The 24,679-nt window shown below is 36.5% G+C and overlaps 1 protein-coding gene across 1 annotated transcript in view; it reads right to left on the minus strand.

The window, feature by feature from the left end:
- The window catches only part of EPHA6 (EPH receptor A6), a 1,252,883-nt gene that overhangs the window by 257,522 nt on the left and 970,682 nt on the right, over window positions 1–24,679 (minus strand). The window contains 1 exon segment of the mRNA XM_027835345.1: window positions 5,608–5,793. Coding sequence (XP_027691146.1) covers window positions 5,608–5,793 — 186 coding nt within the window.

Here is a 24,679-nt window from a genome sequence, read left to right on the forward strand (position 1 = left end):
CATCATCATCATCATCATCATCATCATCATCATCATCATCATCATCACTAGCATTTCTATAGTTCCTCCTATGTGCCAGGCACTATACTAAGCTTTTTACCAGTATCTAATTTGATCCTCACAACAAACCCTGGAAGGTAGATGCTATGATTAGCTCCCTTTTACAGTTTGGGAAACTGAGGCAAATACAGGTTGAATAACTAGCACAAGGTCAGACAACTAGTAAGTGTATAGTGCCAGATTTGAACTCAGATTTTCTTGATTCTAGGTCCAGCATTCTAACCACTGCCCACCTGGCTGCTGATCTTCTAATGTGGCTAATGCTTTTTTTCTCCCCTAGTACAATGTAAGGTCAGACCTGCTTTTGTGACAACTCCTCTTTCCATCAGCCTCAGGTAACTTCTTCAGGAGGATTTATAAGTGGTTGGAAAAGGCAGATAAGGTGGTAGCTAGAGTAGATGGTTGAAATCCTGAGGATCTGTGTTAAAGTTTCTCAATCACCAAAACGCATTAAGCTTAATCTCCTGACACCAGAGAAGTTGTTGTTACTGCACCTAGGCAATAACTCTTAATCTCATCTCTGGCATTTCCTCCTCTACCTTCCACTCTCTCAATTTATTTACTGCAATTAACAGTCATACCTAGATTCCATGTGATCTCAAGGAAATGTTCCTTGAAGGTCCCACAGAGCAATTTGGATTGTTATACAGGGTTTGGGGAAAAATAGGGAGCAATTGCTCTTGCTTTAAATGGCAAAATACCTGGCACATAGTATGTGTTTAATAAACGGCATTTAAATGGGATTGCTCATATTTGATAACGGTTGATGATTTCACAGTCTAGTAATAGAAAGCAGTCGATTAGATTCAGTTGGAATACGGTCAAAACAATTACATTTAATTAGTACCAATGCAGCTTTAAGGTGAACATGGTAGCTGCTCAATTATTCCTCTTTTGGCTCTTCTAAGGATTAAGAATGGATGAGTAAAAAATCATGTATTAAGCACTTATTATGTATTGGGCTAAGTAAATATATAGTTACACAATATATAGGTATGTATGTGCACAGATATACACATACACACACATAATATCAAACGTAACTTAATATATTACATATAAGACAGAACATACAAACAAATAAATGGACTCTGTATGTGTGTGTGTCTACCTCTGGGCTAGACCCTAGGGAAGGAGCTCCATAGTACCCAGGTATGTTGATGTGAGGATTGAAGCCACAGGGATGTGTTCCTTCATCACTGAAATTACAGCTTTCATCTTTTTTACAGAAGCCCAGCACTTTTTCTCTGTTTTGTTATATAGCTAATAGCATTGTTGAGCACATTACTACTTATAAATTGCTACCATATATGCTCGTAATGGCTAACAAGTCTATACCATACCTGATGGCTTCTGCTTCTTGTGGAGAAAGTATGTGCCAAGCATATTGTTATAGCTCTACTTTTCTACTTTTATATCAGCTATAGCTTTAGAGTTAATGAAACTGTGATGGGTATCAAATAAATAGGTTCAACTTTTATCAGTTTCAATTTTAATATAATTCAGTATGTAATCATTTTACTGTCAACCTTAAAATGAAAGCAATTATCTACCTATTTGTGAGAGTCTAGAGTATGTTGTCTGAAATTTGATGGCAATGATCTTTTGATGATTAGAGATATGACAAAAATGTATTATTAACAATTCATAATGACTGCATGTAGATTCATATCTACAATTTTGTGTTTGCCCTCAGTTGAAAAATCATGTATTTATTTTCTATGTTCTTAGGCCTGTATATAAATATAACCACATATGCTTATGGTACATCTTAATCTTCTTTACTATTATCTTTTGTGTAATCATGTAGTTTTTAGGGAACACTAAATGTTATCTATCTCTTTGCTACTTAAAGCAATCTTGGAACAATTTCCATACATTTATGGGAATGAGTCATTCAGTTATTTGTTGCCTTTCTTCTTTAAACTTCCTCTTACTTCAGTCACACTGATATTATCAATAAATTCACTTAAAATTGATGTAATTTTGAAAACTCTAACACAAGACATGCTCTCTCTCACACACACACACACACACACACACACACACACACACAAACTAGTAATTTCTGTTTCCAGTTTCAAGAGTACTGTATTTTTGTCTTTCTGTAACTGTTTTCTTAGAACTGAATATATATGTATACATGCATGTACATACATACTCACACATATATAAGTACATATGTATATATCTATATCTATATCTATATATCACCTTCCTTTTAGAAATCTTTTTTAAAAGAATCTTGATTTGTCTTCAGTGGTGCTAATGGCTTACACAAATGGACAAATTACTATTGATAGTAATTTGGTATATACCTATTATGTGTCTAGAATTATTTTAGAAATTATGAGGCACAAAAAAATTAAAAGGCCCATGTTATCTCAGACTGTTAAAACCTTAAGGTCAGTGCTTAAGTGATAGCTTTTTGGGTACCTATTTGAAACAGTCTAGAGGCTTGAACTGTTATATATATTACCAATAGTCTTATTTTAATCTATGCATTTGTTACAAAATATGTTAAGTAAAAATTCGATTCCATTGTAGTGGTATATATCCTTTCTTTCACATAAAAATTTTAAATTGTTAGCATGATAAATAGAAAAAAGAAAGATAAATATGATACAGGAACACATTCTAATTTTACAGGATTATATTTAGCAAAAGAAGAAAATAGAGACTATAAAGATTCTGTAAACTTTAAAATTAAGGGCTCAATGCTTGTTCCTAGAAATTCAAGCATAAATGCACACATGATCACTTGACCTCACTCAAAAATGGTTGTTAATGCCTCACCAAGGTTCATAATCCAATTTTTAAGTGACAGATTTGAAGGTCTTTCTTTCTTTCCTTTTTTTTTTCTGCTGAATTACCAATAGGGAAGTATGAGAGTGTTTTTTTTTAAAGCAATTATGCTGAATCATTGCAATGATAATAGAGTTTCTCTGTGTTCTATACATGTATTCTTTCTCATATATACGCACATCTCTGTCTCTCTATACAAGATATGCCAAAAGTCTTAATGCAGTTCATACGGTTTTACAACCTGCACTGATTTTTTTTTTCTTTTTTGGTAAGGCAATTGGGGTTAAATGACTTGCCCAGAGTCACACAGCTAAGTGAGTGTTACGTGTCTGAGGCTGGATTTGAACTCAGGTCCTCCTAACTTCAGGGCCAGTGCTTTATCCACTGTGCCACCTGACTTTTGGGGTACCTTGGGATAGCTTCAGGTTACAACAAGGCTCTTCCAGAAACGTTTCACTCTGGAGGGATCCTGAGCAATTCAGATGAAAAGTCCATTGGCCCCAAGGTCTGTACTACTCTAAGTTCCTTGCCTTTAGCCTTAAGCTTCAATACTGCACTAAGACTTTTGGGAAACCCTGTATCAGGTGTAGTGTAGAGCTTTGTGAAATAATGTAGGGTAAGTGGAACTTTTTTCCCCTTGAAAGTTCTATATTCTCAATGAAAATTGTGGTTACTTAACCAATTCTTCCTATTTTAAGCCACTTTACAATATTTTAAGGGCATCTAGGGCATCTATTTTAAAGGCATCTACAATATTTTAAGGGCACAGTGCATAGAGTTCTGGGCCTAGAGTCAGGAAGACTCATTGTTCTGAGCTCAAATCTGGCCTCAGATACTTACTAGCTGTGCAAATCTGGCCTAGTCACTTAATCTTGTTTCCTTCATTTTACTTGTCTGTAAAATGAACTGCAGGAGGAAATGTCAAAACACTAGTATTTTTGCCAAGAAAACTCCAAATGTAGTCATGAAGAGTTGGAAACAACTTAAACAACTCAATGGCAACAACAACAACAATAGTTTTGAAATGATTTTTCTTTCAAAGAATCTTTGAGGCTTGTTATGAAACATTGTATCTGTTAAATTCAAAAGAGGATATAGAAGGACCAGAGGAATGTATTTTGTTCACTGACATGCATTATATCAATCATGAGTCGTAAATGGGATGCACAGACTTCTGATACATGGACAGAGTTTCACGTGCTCTAAGAACACAGTAACATCTCGTTAACCCCCCCCCCATACTCCTTTAATGGAGATGTCAGTTAACAAAGAATGAATGATATTTAAAAGGTAATTATGAATCTTTAATGTAAATTATATTGAATTTTTTTGGGTGTATCTTAATAGAGCAAAAGAGGAAAAACATTGTTGTATTTACTATTTCTTAATGATTTAAGTAGAATAAAATATTTAAAAATTAAATTCTTAGAATAAATGACTAATTTTAAGTTTTCCAGAAAGCTTATTTTAATGGTGTGACCTTGGTTCCACCCAACCTATGAAAATGGAGTTTTATTTTGATAGAAAATAAAGTTCCTTCCTTACATTCTATATAATGTCACAATAGTTCTAATTTGCCTTTCTAATGGCATTATAAAATGGCATTATAAAATCTAATGGGATAATAAAAACTTTATCACTGGAAATCTTTGACTTAAAAAATGGTCCAGTACTCTCAGAGGCTCCCAAAGTGGGTGATACTGCCTCCTGGGGGCACTGGAATGATACAGGGGGGCAGTAGTAGCCTCAGGTACAATTGGGGAACATTTAATAGAAATAGGGGGGAGGTAGAAGCTTAAGAAGAGAAGAAAATTTTGAAAAACTGTTCATGCATGTTTAATTCATTGTGTAACAGTTAAAGTTGTAGTAATTACATTATTTTCCAAATAAACACACAAAATACAAGTTATAACCTATCTGTGGTCAAGTCTGCTGATAGGTCTTAACAAGCAAGTGCTGGCAGGCAAGCATGTCACACATTGTTGGGAAGTCCAGAGTGTATCGGCAGGAGTATCTGTCTGTGATGACATGTTTATAATGTTACTATACGGTTACATGAAACAATATTGCATCATCAAAATTTCAATGTAGGAAAACTCCCCACAAATTTATAATAAATTATTAAATTTAAGATGCATCACTTAAAAAAAAACTTAGAATTTTTTGAAATGATGCAAATAAAAAAACATTAAAGGGTTAAAGAAAGTAGATTTCTGGCACTGAGTAATTTTTTTTTGAGAAGGGGGTGGTTAGTCAAATAAATTTGGGAACGTCTGGATAGTCTAACCATGATGATTATTTTTTGTTATAGTGGTGTTTTACCTTAATAATGTACAGTATTTAAGCATTTTCCTCTTTTAAAAGTGATATTTAGATAGTTATGAAGGGAATGAATAGCTCAAACAATTGGTATTGAGTACAGAGATCTTTACTTTTGGTTTGTCACTTCAAACTAAGTTGGAAGCAACTTATGGTTAATATCATTTCAAGGTTGTTTGATGACCTATGCAAACTAATTTATTTCTGGAGGATAGGAGTCCTCTTCTAAAGAAAATGTCACAGTCTGATATTCACTCTATTGTTGACAGTCTCAAGAAAAGGAGATTCAAACAGACTCAAAGGAAAGAATTAGCAAAGATTAAGAACTCAAGCATTTTCCTAAACATAGTGGTGTTATTTAATTTTTAATTCAAACACTGACAGGATACAAAAGAACTGATAAAAAAATGTACAATAACTTACTTTTTGTGACAACACCTTCCAGGCGAATGATGTTTGGGTGGTCAAATTGTCCCATGATACTAGCTTCTCTTAGAAAATCCCTTCTTTGCCTATCCACGTGACCACCTTTCAAAGTTTTGATAGCAACTGGGATCTCTCTTTTCCCTTGTGTTTTCAAACGTCCACTGCAAACTTCTCCAAATTCACCTTGAAATAAGAACAAGAGTTTAAATACAGTGTCCATATTTGAGAAGAATTGTAGTTTTAGTCCAATTTCATTCTTTTAATAAACATGGCTCCTCCCCAAAGGTATCATTTTCACATGAAGAACTTTTAAAAAAATTGTGAAGCTCACATGCTTGTTCAGCAGCCCTGATGATGAACTGCCATGGAATAAATGTGCAAAAGAGCAGCTAGGTGGTGTAGTAGAGAGAAATGATGAAAATTTAAAAAAAAACAACTGTTAAAGGGTTAAAGAAAGTAGATTTCCAAAGGGACACTGAGTAATTTTTTTTGAAAAGGGGGCAATAGGCCAAATAAGTTTGGGACCAGGCCTGAAATAAGAAAGACTCATCTTCCTGAGTTAAAATCTGACCTCAGACACTCACTAGCTGTGCTGACCCTGAGCAAGTCACTTAATGCTTTTCGCCTCAGTTCCTCATCTATAAAATGAGCTAGAGAAGGAAATGGCAAGCCACTCCAGTATTGTTGGCAAGAAAACCCCAAATGGGATCACAAAGAGTCAGGCAAGACTGAACAACAAAACAAACAAGTGTTGTATTGCAGAGTACCTACTGGTGATGGATATTCTTGAACAACTAAACTATTATAGCCAACACAGTAGATGATGCTAGTGATGACCAACAGAAAAAAATTAGTATGTAAACTTTTTGAGTCTGCTATTAATATCAACTTATCAGTCAAATACACATTATGTTAAGAGAATACATATGCCTAGATTTTTCTCTGCAAGTTGGTCATCTCTGAATTTCATTTACCTGTAAGAAAGGAATCTTGAGGTCATGCATCCTAAGACTATAATTAGGATCATGCTTAACATTAGAAGGAACAGAATTTAAGAATACTTTGAAGGACCAAGATATATTAATTGATGCAGTTATATTTTTTATCCACAAGACAATGAAAATAAATATAGTAGGATGAATTTCTTTAATCAGTTGACATGCCTGGTCCTTCTGGTTAACTCATTCATGATCATCTGGCTAAATGACAAGTCACATGTCTGCAAATAGGAAGCTCCCCAATATAAGTTATGAATTTTCTTTGGCTTCACTGTATGAAAACTTATTTGAGGATTTACTATACTTATTAACAAATATCTCTGAAAATTCATATCACACTGTCTTATATACACAAGGTTCTTGGTGACGGCAACCTAAAATTAAGAGTAAGATAGCTAAGATGTAGATAGAGAACAGATTTGGCAAAGGTATAAATCATAAGTCCTGATTCCTGGGAATCCTTTTTTCCCTTTATTGAGTCCTCATTTAGTTCCCCTTAGATGTAGCTTTCTGCTGAGCTCCAAGGGTCTGTGCCTTTATAGAATCCGTAAGAATAGAATCCATAGAATCTCTGCATCCCTCAAGGAGTCCCTTTTGTTGTTATTTTTAGTTTGTCATTGGTATGCCTCTCAGCTCCTGATGCAGATTCTACCATCAACTAGGGGCACTGCCATAATGCCAATGGGAGCTCCCGGTCTTATAATCTTTTGAAGTTAATCACATGGCCAATAGAGTTTTCTCTCTTCTCTTCTCCTCTCTTTCCCACAAAAAGGTGATTCCTTTACTACTGGATTTGATCATCACAGCTTTGAATCTTGTCTACTTTGCTGTTTTTAAAACACTCCCTACCTCCCCCCGAGGATATAACTGATTCTTATCAATATATTTCCTATGTGGCATTATCTGCTTTTTTTATTCAATAATACAAATCTCTATAATATTTCACATTGATTAAGGACTTATTCATGTCTCATTTATTCTGTGATTATAATAATTAAGGTAGGGATAGAAACCCCCATACCTTACTGACCTAACGAACAGTTTATGTACTGGGACAACATGTTTGAATAGGCAAGGAGGGGCCTGGTAAACAATGTGGGAAATGAATTTCATGCGTAAATAGGCATGTTATATTTAGAAATTTTTCAGGAGTAAATTATGTGCTTGTATACCAGTTAGTATCGGTACTTTCCCCTATACTTTTTTTGTATGTTTCTTCTGGTATTTTTTTAATAAAGGCAGTAAAATGAAAAGAAACAAAAATTAACACAGTTATTAATTTTGTTAAATAACATTAGTTAAAAGTCTGGTGGAAAGGAGTTTGAAGGTCATGGACTACAAGTTAGGTTTCTGATTTACTATGGAGAACTTCAACCCCATTAGAACAGATAAATGAAAGTTTGCTAAATTCACCTGGAGGTCTAGTATGATGCTAGTATATAAAAGAAAAAAGATGCAAACTAATGTAATGATAAATGCAGAAAGGAAATAAAGAAAACTGCATAATATAAAACATTATAATTACATTCAAGGATAATGTACTTGTTAGCTTTCAAAATGTCAAGAAATATAGACAAATATGTAAACATACACAGATATATCTTTGGCCAGGAATGATTAAGTTTTCTAGTAATTCAGTACAAAGGTGCTCATATTTTATTCTTTTTAAAAAATAATTAATTTATTTACTTTTAGTTTTCAACATTCACTTTCATAAGATTTTGAGTTTTGAATTTCTCCCCCACTCTCTCCTCTCCCAAAGATGGTGTGCAATCTGATACAGGTTCTATTTATGTATTCATATTAAATATGTTTTCACCTTAGTCATGATGTAAAGAAGAATTAGACCTAATGTGAGGAATCACGAGAAAGAAGAAACAAAGCAACAAAAGAAAAGGAGAGTAAACTTCCGTCTGCTTTCAGACTCCAAAGTTCTTTCTCTGGATGTGGATATCATTTTCCATCATGACACTTCTGGAGTATTCTTAGATCCTTGCATTGCTGAGAAGAGCTAAGTCTATTAAGGTCAGTCATCACACAATGTGGCTGTTACTGTGTACAATGTTTTCCTAGCTCTGCTCATTTTACTCAGCATCAGTTCATGTAAGTCTTTCCAGGTTTTTCTGAAGTCCACCTGCTCATCATTTCTTATAGCAGAATAGTATTCCATTATATTCATATAGCATAACTTGTTCAGCCATTTCCCAATTGATGAGCATCCTCTCAATTTCCAATTCTTTGCCACCACAAAAGGAGCAGCTATAAATATTTTTGTACATGTGGGTCCTAATCCCATTTTTATGATCTCTTTGGGATACAGCCCTAGAAGTGGTATTGCTGGGTCAAAGGGCATGCACAATTTTATAGCTCTTTGGGCATAGTTCCAAATTGCTCTCCAGAATGGTTGGATCAGTTCACAACAACACTAACAATGCATTAGTGTTCCAATTTTCCCATATTTTCTCCAACATTTATGATTTTCCTATTTTGTCATATTATTCAATCTGATAGGTGTGATGTGATACCTCAGAGTCATTTGGTTTGCATTTCTCTAATCAATACTGATTTAGAACATTTTTTCATATGACTATAGAGAGCTTTAATTTCTTCCTCTGAAAATTGCGTGTTCATATCCTTTGATCATTTATCAATTGGGGAATGACTTGTATGTTTATAAATTCAATTCAGTTCTTTATGTATTTTAGAAATGAGGCCTTTATCAGAGACACTGGTTCTAAAAATTGTTTTCTCTCTTTCAGTTTCCCTTCTAGTCTTATTTGCACTGACTTTGTGCAAAAACTTTTAAATTTAATGTAATCAAAATAACTTTAAATGGACTTTCTATCTTTTGCTGTTGGCTTGTGTTAGTCATATAAAAATGCCAATGATTTATGTGGGTTTTATTTTATATCCTGCAACTTTGCTAAGTTTGTTTATTATTTCAAGTAATTTTTACTTGATTCTCTAAGTATACCATCATATCATCTGCAAAGAGTGATAGCTTTGTTTCTTCCTATTCTAATACCTTGAATTTCTTTTTCTTCTCTTATTGCTAAAGCTAACATTTTCAGTACAATATTGAACAACAGCGGTGATAGTGGACAGCTTATCCCCATTACATATAATGCTTGCTGCTGGTTTTAGATAGATAGCATTCTAGACTCCATTTATTCCTATGCTCTTTAGTGTTTTTAATAGGAATGGGTGTCATATTTTATTAAAAGCTTTTTCTGCATCTATTGAGATAATCATAATGATTTCTGTTAGTTTTGTTGTTGATATGATCAATTATGCTGATAGTTTTCCTAATATTGAACCAGCCCTACATTCCTGGTATAAATCCTATCTGGTCATAGTGTATTTTTTCAAGATAAGATGTTGTAATCTCTTTGTTAATATTTTATTTAAAATGTTTGCATCCATATTCATTAGGGGAATTGGTGTATAATTTTCTTTCTCTGTTTTGGCTCTTTCCAGTTTTCATATCAGCAACATATTTGTATCATAGAAAAAATGTGATAGGGCTCCTTCTTCTCCTATTTTCCCAAATATAGTATTGGAATTAGTTGTTCTTTAAATGTTTGATAGAATTCAATTGTAAATCCATCTGGCCTTGGAAATTTTTTCTTAGGGAGTTCATAAAAAAAGATATATTTCATTCTATCCCCTTTCAATTTTCTCCAGAGGTCAACCATATCAAACCTTTCTCAAATTCTATTTATCTCCTTAATTTCTTTCTTGCTTATTTTGTGGTTAGATTTATCTAGTTCTGAGAAGGGGAGTGGGAGGTCTGCCACTAGTATAGTTTTGTTATCTATTTCTTTCTGTAACTCCCTTAACTTCTCCTCTAAGAATATGGAAGCCATACCATTTGTAATGATATTACTTCATTGTCTATGGTACCATTTAGCAGGATGTAGTTTCCTTCCTTATCTCTTTTAATTAGATGTATTTTTGCTTTGTCTGAAATCAGGATTGCTATCCCTGCTTTTTTTGCTTCAGCTGAAGCATAATATATTCTGCTCCAGCCTTTCATCTTTACTCTGTATATACCTCTGCTTCAAATGTGTTTCTGGTAAACAACATATTGTAGGATTATGGTTCTTATTCCATTCTGCTATCTGCTTCCTTTTATGGGAGAGTTCATCCCATTCACATTCACAGTTATGATTACTATCTGTGGGTTTGTTTGTTTTTTTTTGGCTAGGCAATGAGGTTAAGTGACTTACCCAGGGTCACACAGCTAGCAAGTGTCAAGTGTTTGAAACTTGGATTTGAAGTCAGGTCCTCCTAATTCCAAGACTGGTGCTCTATCCACTGCACCACCTTGCTGCCCTGTATCTCTGTCTTTCTTTCCATCTTATTTCCCCCCATTTATGCTTTTCTCTTTTCTCTCTTTTCTCACTATAGTTTGGCTTTTGACCACTGCCTCCCTCAGTCTGCCCTCCCTTCTATTAGCCCTCTTCCTTTTCTTCCCCTTTACCCTCACCACTTCTTCCCTCCTTTTTATCCATCCCCTCCTTCTTCTTTCTCCTTTGCCCTCTTCCTTCCTATAGGGTGAGTTAGATTCTGTACCTAACTCATTATATTGTTCCCTCTTTGAACCAAATCTGATGAGAATAAGGTTCAAATAATGCTCATCTCCCTCCCTTCTTTTCCTCTGCTTTAATAGGTTTTTGTGCCTTTTCATGTGATGTAATTTACCCCTGTCTTCCTCCTCCTTTCCTCTTCTCCCAGTAAATCCCTTTTCACCATTTAATTAGTTTTTTTATCATTACCTAAAAGTCAACTTATACCCACACCCTATGTATACCCTTTTTAAATGGTGTAATAACAATACAGTTCTTAAGAATTACAAGTGTCATCTTCCCTTATAGAGATGCAAACAGTTTGCTCTTTAAAATAACATATTTTTTTCTTTCCTGTTTACCATTTTATGCCTCTTGAGTCTTGTTTTTAAAGACCAAAATTTTTTTTTGAGGCAATGGGGGTTAAGTGACTTGCCCAGAGTCACATAGTTACCTAGTAAGTGTCTGAGGCCACACTGGAACTCAGGTCCTCTGGGGCCAGTGCTGTATCCACTATGCCACTTAGCTGCCCCCAAGATCAAATTTTCTGTTGAGCTTCAGTTGTTTCATCTGGTTTGGAAGTCCCCTATCTCATTGAATGTCCTTCTCCTCCCCTTAAAGATTAGGCTCAATTTCACTGGGTAGTTGATCCTTGGTTGTAATCCAACCTCCTTTGCCTTATGGAATATCATATTCCACATCCTCCGATCTTTTAATATAGAAGATGCCAGGTCCTGTGTAATCCTGACTGTGGTTCCATGATATTTAAATTGATTCTTTCTGGCTGCTTGCATTATTTTCTCTTTGATCTGGTAATTTTGGAATTTGGCTACAATATTCCTTGGCATCATCAACTTGGGATCTCTTTTAGGAGGTGATTGGTGGATTCTTTTGGTGACTATTTTACCTTCTGGTTCTAGGACCTCAGGGGAGTTTTCCTTGATCATTTCCTGAAAGATGCTGTCCAGGCTTTCTTTCCCCATCATGTTTTTCAGGTAGACCAAGAATTTTTAAGGTGTTTCTCCTGGATCTATTTTCCAGGTCTGTATAAAATACCAGTGAGGTATTTTATGTTTTCTTCTGTTTTTACATTCTTTTATTTTTGTTTGACTGATTCTTGATACCTAATAAAGTCTTTAGTTTCCGCTTGCCCAATTCTAATTTTTAACAATTTTTTTTCTTTTATTAGATTTTGTACCTCCTTTTCCGTTTGGCTCAGTTTACTTTTTAATGACTTGTTTTCTAAAGTCAATTTTTGTCCTTCCTTTTCCAAGCTATTGACTCTCTCTTTCATACCTCTCATTTCTTTTCCCAATTTTTCTTCTACCTCTCTTAATTGACTTTTAAAATTCTTCTGGAGCTCTTCCAAGAAAGCTTTTTGGGCTTGAGACCATTTTCCCCTTTGATGTTTTGGATGTGGGCATATTGACAATGTTGTCCTCTTCTGAATTTGTGCCTTTATCTTCCCTATCCCCATAATAAGAATCAATGGCCATTGTCCTTTTCTGCTTTTTGTTTATGGTGTTTGCATCTTGGCTTTTAGAGTTGAGCCCTCCTGAGGGAACACAGGGGGCAGTGACCCAAGCTTCTTTTTCTGGTGTCAGGGGCCTGGTCACTGGCTTTGTATGCTTAGGCCTCAGGTGCTGGGAGTTGGAGGCTGTAGGTGTCTGGCAGCTTTCCTGGTGCTGAGCTGGGGTCAGCAACACAGGAGCTCTCAGGGTGGGTGTGGGGAATCTGGCCTGCTCACCTGGGCTTTGCACTAAATGTTTGGCTGCTGGAGGATGTCTTCCAGCCTGGAGGTGTGCCTTCTGGAGTTGTGCTTCCTGGAGTTGTGCTGATGCACTGGGAGATTTGGCTACTGGAGAATGCCAGTGCACCTGGTGGTTTTCAGAGCTGGTGTCTACTGGTTCCCTTGTCAATGCTGAGGCACTTGGAGGGTAGGGAATCCTGGTGTTGGCACTTGCTCCACCATTCTGGGGTTTAGGATCTCCCCTTCGTTTGCTGAGGTGGGGCTTGCTGGGACACCTCCCATCCTGTACTCCTCCCCCTCCCCCAAGCAAGAGGGGCCTTTGCTTAATCCCCAAGCTTTCTGGGCTACAAAACTGCTGTACCCAGTTTTCTGTTGGCTCAGCTGTTCCAGGTTTTTTCCTGGGGCGGTATTTTCTGGGTTTTGATAGGGAGGGTGAGAGCAACTTACTTCTTACTCAGCCATCTTGACTCCTGGAAGCAGAACTCTCACATTTTACTCTTGTAATTATTCTAAAATCAAAGATAGTAAGCCACTTTTGTTCAAGTTGAATCTTAACAAGTTGTGAGAATCACTGTTCTTGTGAGCATAGAACAAAGACTTTCCTGTTATTCGATTCTCTTTGTAGGAGTAGTTTGCACTTTTTTTTTTTTTAAAGCTAAAGCTAATGGAGTGGAGGAGAAGAGATGAAACAAACCAAGCCTGGAATTCCTTCTTCCTCCTCTTTCAAACAGCAAGGAAATTAAGCCCACATGTACTGTACTTTTCTTTAGCTGGTGTCTTGTGTATATTTAGTTTGACCTGATTCCCTATATTCTCCCTCTATCTCCCCCCACAAAAAAAGAACAAAACAGACAACAATCCTCAGTTCTTTTAACAGATTAAATTTTATTTTGCCTTTTGGTTTTCTTGTTAGGAATGGTTGGTCAAAATAATAAGCTACTTCAATGCACATGAGGATTTTAAATTATCTAAAAAAAAATCAATGTGTTTTTAAAGCAAAGTTTTTGAGAGGGAAACATGAAGGGGATATTATTTGCCAAAACAAGGATTGAGGATGTTGGTTTTATACTGACAGGATTTTCCTTCCTAAGGTCCAGGTCAGAAAATGCAATACAGCAATATCATGAACTCCAGTTAGAACAAACTTTTTCAGGGAGTCCATGAGTCATGCAGTATCCATGATTAAGTCACTTCTTACAGATGCCACTTGTTTATAGTTCCAGAGTATTCATTCTCTTAGGTTGTGGAGGGGTTTGTTATTTTGTCTTTATTTTTTCCTTGGGGTTGGATTCTTATCTTTTGGGAGGTTTAACATCAAAAGCCAGGATGGGAATTATGCTAAACTGTAGGAACTGAACTTGTACAGTTCTTGAGTTTAGAAATGTGTATCAGGAGCAGGGATGGGTCTTTTCTAAATCATCATGGAAAGAATGTTTTCCAATTTGAATTTTGTTTGTACAATTCTGTAAATACTTTGTGGTTTTCCTTTTTTTTTTTTGAAAGTAGACAAAAATCTGTTTTGTGAGTTTGTTTTTTCTAAAACATTGCAAAAGAACCTATTTATTTACTTGCCAATAAATTTCTTTGATAAGAAGAAAAAAATAAAGCTCAGACTAAAGCTTTTCTGTTGTGGATATTAATGAGCAAAAAAAGGAAGTTGATTGAACCTTTCCATATTTTTCTTTAAGGTAGAGAACTTTGAGGGAGGCAATGGGGACTTTCTATTTTAATATGTGGTCTGTCTAGGCACACTGAGGTAAGTGAAGATTCATCTTCAGATTACTTTGCTCATTGTTATGAATATTCCAAGTAAAAACCAGATTTTACTATTTTCCCCACAGTAAGGCTGCTGATGGATAGAAAGAGTCAACATCAATTTAACACCTCACATCTGCAATAAGATGCTAATCCATGGAATTTTTCTTTCACATATCATAGTGTTTCAAGTAAACTTCTAAATATAATGAAATGAATGGACTAATCTATTGGTATTTTACCACAAGTGATACAACATTGTTTTTCTTTGATTTTTTTTTTGTTGTTGCCTGAATTCACATATCTTATTAACACTAGGCAGGTGTTTCTTCACATGAAGCATCACATTATCAAGCTGTTATTACACTCATTCTATTGACACAGTTGTCTCAATTAGGAACTCTGAAGGCATTCTTTCTGTATATTCCAGAAGTTCAGTCAGAGGGCATATCTGAATCTTTGTCTTCCAAGCTAGATTTCTTGGGCAGATAAGTGAAAATAAATGAATTTAACTGTATAGTTTCTGATACTACTGATGACATTTTTTTTAATGGTATGGTACCTAGTAACATTGGGCAACTAGGTAGTGCAATGGATAAAGTGCTGAAATTGCAGTTAAAAAGCCTCATCCTCTGGAGTTCAAATCTGGTCTCAGATATTTACTAGCTGTGTGACCCTGAGCAAGTCACCTAACAGTTCCTCATCTATAAAGTGAGCTAAAGATGGAAATAGCAAACCACTCCAGTATCTTTCCCAAGAAAACCCCAAATGGGGTCATGGAGAGTTATATATGACTGAAATAACTGAACAACAACTCATTAGCATCAGAATAGTCTGATTTGTATGTCTGGACTTAATATGTAAATCTTAGAGACATTAAGTCTAATGAAGCCTGAAGTGGGGAAGGCAAAAGGAAGGCAAAAAAGCAGGCCCTGACCTAAAGAAGCACACATTCCAATGGGCTGGTAACATGGAAATAACTAGGTATATACAAAGTACAAATAGAGCGTATTAAAATAATCTGAAAAGGGAAGGCATTCATAGGTTTGTGTGTGTGTGTATGTGTGTTTATGTGTATAAAACCTGTCAAAGCCTCCTACAGAAAGTAGGAATTGAAGTGAAACTTGAAGGAAGTAAGAAGTAAAGATGAGGTCTTGGCACATTCCAGGCATGAGGGATAGTTAGCTCAAAGGCACAGAAACAGGAGATGGTGTGTCTTGTTTGAGGAACTTCAAGTAGGCCAGAATGGTAAGGAAATAGAGTATGTAGAGGGAGGTGGAGTGTTAAAAGCCTGGAAAGGTGAGAAGACTCTAGATTATGAAGAGATTTAAGTGCCAAACAGAAGACTTCATATTTGATACTGGAGATAATAGGGATCCAATGAAGATTATTGAGTAGAGGGATGATGTGATCCGAGTTATGCTTTAGAAATATCATCATGGTAACTAAGTGGTTGATGGGGAGATTTGAAGCAGGGAGACCAGTTTAAGGCCTTCACAATACCCCGGGAAAGAAGTAAAGAGGATCTGAACCAGGGCACAGAGTTCACAGAGGAGTGGAGAGAGATTGGATAAAAGCTATCAGTAATAGTCAGATTAAATGATGGTTTCCAAGGATGGTGGAGACTATATTTGTAGGCAGCACAGGAGTGAGTACACAGGGAGAGATTGAAGATGAGAGAGATTTTCTGAAGAAGTCTGAAGGGAATTGAGTCAAGGGTGCATGTAGATGGATTTGCCTTGGAAAGGACAAAGTTAAAATTTTCACCTGAGCCTTTAATGATGGATGAGGTAGTAGAAGAAGATGTCTGAGTGGTGTTAGATTAGGAGGCATGTGATCAACAAGATGTCAGAGTAGATATTTTCTCTGATCTTCATGACACCTAAAGTCTTTCCAAAATGGAAATTATGTACTCAAGATAAATCAACTTAAGCTATTTTCATGGTCTAGTACATCCAGTACCCAAAAGAAGGCAAACAAAACAAAACAAAACAAAAAAACTCAAAACCAGGAAGTGATACTTAGTGACTCTGAGCTCATTCAATACTCCTACTCTACCTCCCACATAGTAGCAAGACTGCACTAGTGGACCCAAGAATATGACACAGGCTTACATCAAAACCCATCACTAGACCCTTATCTACCTTTCTTTCCAGTGCTATTGATACCCCAGATCCAGGCTGAGGAAGTTTTCTCAGGGCTTGATAGCCAGCCTCACCATAGCCTTTCAGTAGCTAAAGCCTTCTGGAGACTGCAACCTAGAAGTACCCATACTGCAAAACTCTGAACTGCTGGTTATGGGGAAAACAGGCTCTGAACCGACAGTGTTGGGTCAGAGAACTTAGGAACAGAAGAAATGTGGCAGGTCCCTATGACATTACATTGTACATATGGGAGCTGTGTAGCATTCCTGTAAACCTGAGGAAAAGAGCACAGCATCCAGTTCTGACCACTTGAAGGTCAGTTAAAGTGAGACCTAGGTTGGTCAACTGTGAATTGCCCAATGTGAGAAGAAGCTGAATTACTTTGAGATCCAGCCCCCCAAGGAAACCGACATCAGAGTGGAGGGATTCAGGAATAAAGTAATGAGGAAAATAAGGAGAATATACTGAAAGTATCAAAGGTTTCAGGAAGAAGACAATTCAAAGACATTGAAAATAAACAGAAAAATCAACAAGAAAAACAATAACAGCAGACCTCCAGATCTCTTAAATGGGTTCAGGCATCTATGAATAAATATTGCAAAATAAAGGAAAATGATCAAACACTTCATGGGACAGAGGACCCTGTGGAATTTGGGAATGACATAGAAAGACAACATGCTATTCTTGAATGATTTAAAAGAGAAATTAGAATTATGAAAGCAGAAATTATGACCTACACAGCAAAAATAATGAATAGAATAGAAAAACTGGAATCTTCAATGGCAAGCTTCACCAAAGAAACAAAAGAAAGAACAATAGATTGAGAATGTGAATACAAAAGAAGTGAAAGATAACTTAGAAGAAAAGAAGTGAAAAACCACAATAAACAAAATAAAGTGTGCTCACTATGAAAACAAAACATACTGAACTTGAAGACAGAATGAGCAGATCCTGGGTCTCCCAGAACATGACAGGGCAAAAACACCTTACTATCATAATGAAGGAAATAATAGAAGAGAATTACTCAGAACTTCTAAATATAGAAAATGAAATTTCAATGGAAAGAATTTACAGATTACCTTCAGAAAAAATCCTAAGGCTACAAACTCCAAAACTCCAAGTTGTTAAATTTAACTAGTATGAAGAAGCACTGACTTCTCTTTTGCTGCTTTTCCCTTTTCCCATTTGCTGGTTTTGTGGTTTGGGGAAGTCATTTTTGTTTCAAACATCTGATAAGTTAAATACCTTTTCTTCCTATTTCTTAAATTCCTCAGAAGAAAAGTACTATGTTAGCTACAAAGCATTACAAAAATGTACAAAGCATGTACAAAAATATTTATAGCAGCTCTTTTTGTGCTGGCAAAGAATTGGAAATTGAAGGGATGCTCATCAGTTGGGGAATGGCTCAACAAGTTGTGGTATATGAATGTAATGGAATTCTACTGTTCCATAAGAAATGGTGAGGAGGTGGATTTTAGAAGTACCTGAAAAGACTTGCATGAACTGATGCTGAGTGAAGTGAGCAGAACCAGGAGAACACTGTACACAGTAACAGCAACATTGTATTATGATCAGCTTTGATAGACTTAGCTCTTCTTAGCAATACAATGATCTAAGATAATTCCAAAAGACTCATGATGGAAAGTGCTATCCACATCTAGAGAAAAAATTATGGAGTTTGAATGAAGATTGAAGCATACTATTTTTTCTCTTTTTTGTTTTTTTTCTTTCTTGTGGTTTTTCACATATGTTCTGATTCTTCTTTCACAATATGACTAATATGGAAATGTTTAATATGATTGTATGTGTATTTTTATGAGTGATCAAGTATAGCCTATATCATATTGCTTGTCATCTTGGGGAGATGGAGGGGAGAGAGGTAAGGAGAAAAAACTTGAAACTCAAAATCTTATAAAAGTGAATGTTGAAAACTATCTTTACATGTAAATGGAAAAAAATTAAATACCATTAAGTGGAAAAAAAACAAATTTCCATGTCAAGAAAGCCTATATAATAAATATTATGTATTGTGTTTAAAAAAGAATCAAGAACTGTAAGGCAATTCATTTGGGGTCTCAAGGATGAGGTCTATAGGAAGGATTTCTTTGAGACCCATTAGGAGTTCTCTAACATTTTTACACAATAATGACCCAATTCTACTCAGATTTAAGTATGGATATGCTAGCAATGAACTGTTTTCACCTTTCCTAATCCAACCAAACTCTTTAGAATTTTAAAGTGATAAACTAAGTAACCTTTTGGAGGAGGGGGCCAGGCCTGTGACTTCATCAGTGTTGAGAATTCCTGGTGGGGAACAAATAATGAAGGACTTTGGATACTAACATTGTCATTTTTTTTCTTTTTCTTTTCTTTTTTTTTTTTTTGCTAGGCAATGGGGTTAAGTGACTTGCCCAGGGTCACAAAGCTAGTAAGTGTTACGTGTCTGAGGCCGGATTTAAACTCAGGTCTTTCTGACTCCATGGCTGGTGCTCTATCCACTGCACCACCTAGTTTCCCCCTATCACTTTCTACTATAACTGTTTGACTCTGGGAAAGTTATTTTTCCTCCCATTGAAATAACTGTGGGTCCCAATTTTTTTCATCTGCAAAATGAAGGGGTTGTATTGGATGACCACTGTTTCCTCCCAACTCTAACATGGGATTCTTGAGCAGGTCTTTAATGAATATTTGTTGAGTTTCAAAGCATTGATAGATACTAAAGGAAACAAAATACAAATAAGATGGAGCTATTGTCTTCAAAAAGCATATCATTTTATGGGAGAAATAAAATGTAAAAATTTATTTTACAAAATAGAAGCTACTAGGTACTTAAAAGAAAATAGTCAAATGAAAATTTAGAGGAAGATGAGACCACTTCTAGCTGGGGAAATGCCAGGGAAAATTTGAATATAAATGTAACATTTGAATTGGGCCTTGAAAAATAGGTAAGACTTTAGTAGTTAGATAGAGGGAGAAAACATTTCAAAGCCATGGTCAGGGGAAAGTAAAAAATGCATTAATGTAGGGAACTTTATCTGGAACAAAGAATATAGAAGGGAGAGTAGTATGAGATAAACCTGGAAAGATAGGTTAGAATTGGAATGTGAATGAATGTGTACTGAAGAAGCAATGGGAACCCATTAAAACCACCCCTATCCAAATTCCAAACTTGAAAGATGTCAAAAGATCTTAACATTAGGCAGACTAATCTGTTTAGGCAGTTAGGCAGCCCACTTGATAGGGCTGGATTTGGGAGTCAGGAATATGTGAGTTAAAATCCAGCCTCAAATACTTACCAGCTGTGTGACCATGGATGGACAAGTCATTTCACTTCATGCTGCCTCAGTTTCCTCCTCTGTAAAATGGGGATAATAATATTATCTACCTTTCAGGGTTGTTGTGAGGAAAAAATGAGATAATGTTTGAAAAGTACTTTGAAAGTCTTAAAATGCTATTGCAAACACTATCATTGTCATCATCATTATCATTGAGCAAAAATTTATTTGCTTATGTTTATTCTGATAATTCCATTAATAGCTCAGGGTAGTGTGAGACTGCTTTTCTATGCTTAATTGACTGGAGAAGAGGGAAGAATTGAGGGAGTAAAGATCATAATGAGAATGAAGAGCAATTTTAGTAGGAATGTAGGAGTGAGGAATGGGGAAAACTAGTAGGATAGAAAATTTTAATCAGAAAGGGGAATTCAAGAATTCAAGATCTTAGAAGTGATAGACTTACAAATAGTGGTGAGAATCAAAGGCTGAAGTTTCTAAAATAACTAATACTCAATATTTAGAGTAATGAAATCATGTTAAATATTTAATTTTATATGAGGATACTTAGGCTAACATTCAAAACAGAAAAGAGCTTTTAGCAAATTAATTGTGTCCTGTTTCATTTTAATTTCAACTAACATTTATACATGACTACTCTATTAGTGTTTAGATAACATACATATTCCTGTCTTCACAGAGCTTATGGTTAAGAAAGGGGAGAAGATACAAAGATAAATATAATATATTAGAAATCCATTTTGGGGGACGGAGCCAAGATGGTGAAGTAAAAGCAGTGACTTGCTTGAGCTCTCCCCCAAACCCCTCCAAATATCTATAAAAATGACTCTAAATAAATTCTAAAGCAGCAGAACCCACAAAAAGACACAGTGAAACAGATTTCAAGGCCAAGACAGCCTGGATGGTTCATCAGAAAGGTATATTGCACTGAGCAGGGAGAGGAGTGTAGTTCAGTGTGTACCCGCAGCCTGCAGAGACCCTGGAGCAGGCCTCACATGACCGAATCGTGGGCAGCTGTGGCGGTTTCCAGACTTCTCAACCCACGAACCCCAAAGACAACCTGGAAGGTCAATATGAAAAGTCTGTGTCTGTGGTGAAAGAGAGAAGCTGGTGGTCTCAGCTCCAGTCCTCGAGCTCTGCTGGGCAGCGGCTGCCTCCTGAGCTTCTAGCCCACAGACTGAGGGGGAATCAAGTGGCTGATCAGAGGGGGATTGCAGGGATCTCTCTGCTGGTGCAGGATTCTCTTGCTTTGCCTGTGCTTGGATCTGGGTCACAGTTCTGAGGGGTGGTCCTGGGGCGAGGGGGAGCACTGGCATGGTGGCGCTTGTAGTGGCTATGGAGAGGAAACCCTCCTCACAGTTCCAAGACAGAAAAGAGTGCTCATAGACCAGAGCACAGGACAGGAAAGGAGTAAACATCTCACCCTTGATCATAGCACCTTGGAAGAACTGAAAATTTACAGGTCCCTAGAAGTACCTCTGAAAACAGCTGTACAAACCCCTGAAGCTTGGGACAGTACACTCTTCACATAGGAAGCAGACTTTTACTTTAACAAAGAGTTTAAAACTCAAGTAATTGGCCAGGATCATGAGTAAGCAGCACGAAAAGAGTCAGACTATATTATCTTACTTTGGTGACAAAGAAGATCAAAACATACAACCAGAAGAAGACAACAAAGCCAAAGCTCCTACATCCAAAGCCTCCGAGAAAAATATGAATTGGTCCCAGGCCATGGACAAGCTCAAAAAGGATTTTGAGAAGCAAGGAAGAGAAGTAGAGGAAAAACTGAGAGTGATGCAAGAAAATCATAAAAAAAAACCAAGTCAACAGCTTGCTAAAGGAGACCCAAAAAATACTGAAGAAAATAACACCTTAAAAAATAACCTAACCCAAATGACAAAAGAGGTCCAAAAAGCCAATGAGGAGAAGAATGCCTTTAAAAGCAAAATTGGCCAAAGGGAAAAGGAAGTCTGAAAGCTCACTGAAAAAATTAGAATGGAGCAATTGGAAGATAGGGACAATTTGAGAAATCAAGGCACTGTAACACTAATCCAAAGGAATGAAAAAATAGAAGAGAATGTGAAATATCTCATTGGAAAAACAACTGACCTGGAAAATAGATCCAGGAGCGAGAACTTAAAAATTATTGGACTATCTGAAAGCCATGACATCATCTTTCAAGAAATTATCAAGGAAAACGGCCCTGATATTTTACAACCAGAGGACAAAATAGAAATTGAAAGAATCCAGCGATCACCTCCTGAAAGAGATCCCCAAAGAAAAACTCCTAGGAATATTGTAGCCAAAGTCCAGAATTCCCAGGTCAAGGAGAAGATATTGCAAGCAGCCAGAAAGAAACAATTCAAGTATTGTGGAAACACAATCAGGATAACACAAGATTTAGCAGCTTCTACATTAAGGGTCTGGAGGGCATGGAGTATGATATTCTGGAGGGCAAAGGAGTTAGGACGACAACCTAGAATCACCTACCCAGCAAAACTGAGTATAATCCTTCAGGGAAAAAAATGGTCATTCAATGAAATAGGGGACTTTCAAGCATTCCTGTGGAAAAGACCAGAGTTGAATATAAAATTTGACCTTCAAATACAAGACTCAAGTGAAACATGGAAGAGGTAAACAGGAAAGAGAAATCATAAGAGACTTATTAAGGTTGAACTGTTTACATTCCTGCAGGGAAAGATGTTATTTGTAACTCATGAGTCCTTTGTCAGCATTAGGGTAGTGGGAGGGAAAAAAATCATATGTATGTATAGATAGATAGAGGGCACAGGGTGATTTGAAGATGAAGGGGTGATATCTGGAGAATAAAATTAAGGGGTGAAAGAAGATTATACTGGGAGAAAGAGAAAGGGGGAAGTAGAATGGAGTAAAATATCTCACATGAAATAGACAAGAAAAGGCTTTTACAGTGGAGGGGAAATGGGAGGAGGTAAGAGGGAATGAGTGAATCTTATTCTCATAGGATTTGGTTTAAGGAGGGAATAACAAACCCAATGGGGTATGGAAATCTATCTTCCCCTACAGGAAAATAAGGGGGGAAGCGGACAAGAGAGCAGGAGATTGATAGAGGGGAGGGAAGATTGGGGGAGGGGATAATCAAAAGCAAATACTTCTGAGGAGGGACAGGGTCAAAAGAGAGAATAGAATAAATGGGGGGGTAGGATAGGATGAAGGGAAATAAATTTAGTTGTTCACAACAAGACTACTATGCAAGTGTTTTGCATGACTACACATCTATAACCTGTATCGAGATGCTTGCCTTTTCAATGAGGGTGTGTGGGGAGGGAGGAAGGGAGAAAATTTGTAACCCAAAGTTTTAAAAACACATGTTAAAAAATTTTAAAACTATATATTAATTTCTTCTAGCTCAAAAAAATAAAAAATAAAAACTTCCTCCAAAGCAAAAAAAAAAAAAAAAAAAGATTCTGGATCTCCCTTTCTAATTAGTTGGCTTTCTTTTCATAATCTTGTTTTTCTTGGATTGTTCTTATTTTTTTCTTTTTTTAGTTTTTCATCAATCTCTCTCATTTGATTTTTGAAGTCTTTTTAAAATACTTCTATAAATTCTTTTTGGGCAGGTGACCATTTGACATTACTCTTTGGGGTAGAAGAGGGTTTCTTTGCTGCAATATCCTCCTCTGAAGATGAACTCTGATCTTCTCTTTTCCCATAATAACTTTCTACGGTTGGATTCTTTTTCCTTTGCCTGTGCATTTTTTTTTTTGTAGTAATCCTGGGGTATGAGGAATGGTGCCTCTGGCCTCAGATCTTCAGTTCTACCTTCTAGCCTGGAACCAAAGCCAAATCTCTAGCTTCCTATAAGTGTCCACAGTCAAAGATGTCCTGCCCCATTGCTTCTACGCTCACTGGGCATGTTCTGGTTCCTTGCCACAGTCCACAGCACACCTGGGTCTGGTGTTACTTTTTCAGTTGGGGCTGAGGCAGCCTCCCAACCCAGCTAACCCCAGGGCTTGTGGTTCATTGTTAGGACCCTAGACTGGAGGTTTTTACTCTTCCCAGGGACCAAACATGTCCTGGAATTTTTCTTTAGATCTTCTCATATTGTCCCAGAAGGCCCCCTGTGGTGCTTCTATTCTTATTTATTTTTATCCATATTTTGTTTGCCTCTCTTTTGTGGGAGAAAATCTGGAGAGCTTGGAATTTTCTGACCTACTCCATCACCTTCCCAGAATCCTCTCCCCAATGAACTCTTAACAATGAAGTCCAAATTCATTTCTCAGTTCTTAATCTTCTTCTCTCTGCAGAGATCACCTCACCTAGTAAGGTGAGACAACTGGTGATTTGTACCAGAGCTCTAAAATCCGGAAGTGTTGTTCTCTGCATTGGACCTCCAGATTACGAGAACATACAGCATGGTGCCAAAGTGGTCTTGTTGTTTTATTTTATTGTATCTTCTGGGTCTAGCATTTGTTGTTATTCATTCATGTCCTACTATTGATGGCCCTTTGGATCATACTGTCAATGGGATTATCTTAGCAAAAATGCTTGTGTGGTTTGCCTTTCCCTTCTCTTAATCCAA

This window comes from Vombatus ursinus, unplaced genomic scaffold (assembly GCF_900497805.2).
Source record: "Vombatus ursinus unplaced genomic scaffold, bare-nosed wombat genome assembly UNPS02014814.1, whole genome shotgun sequence".
Taxonomy (NCBI): domain Eukaryota; kingdom Metazoa; phylum Chordata; class Mammalia; order Diprotodontia; family Vombatidae; genus Vombatus; species Vombatus ursinus.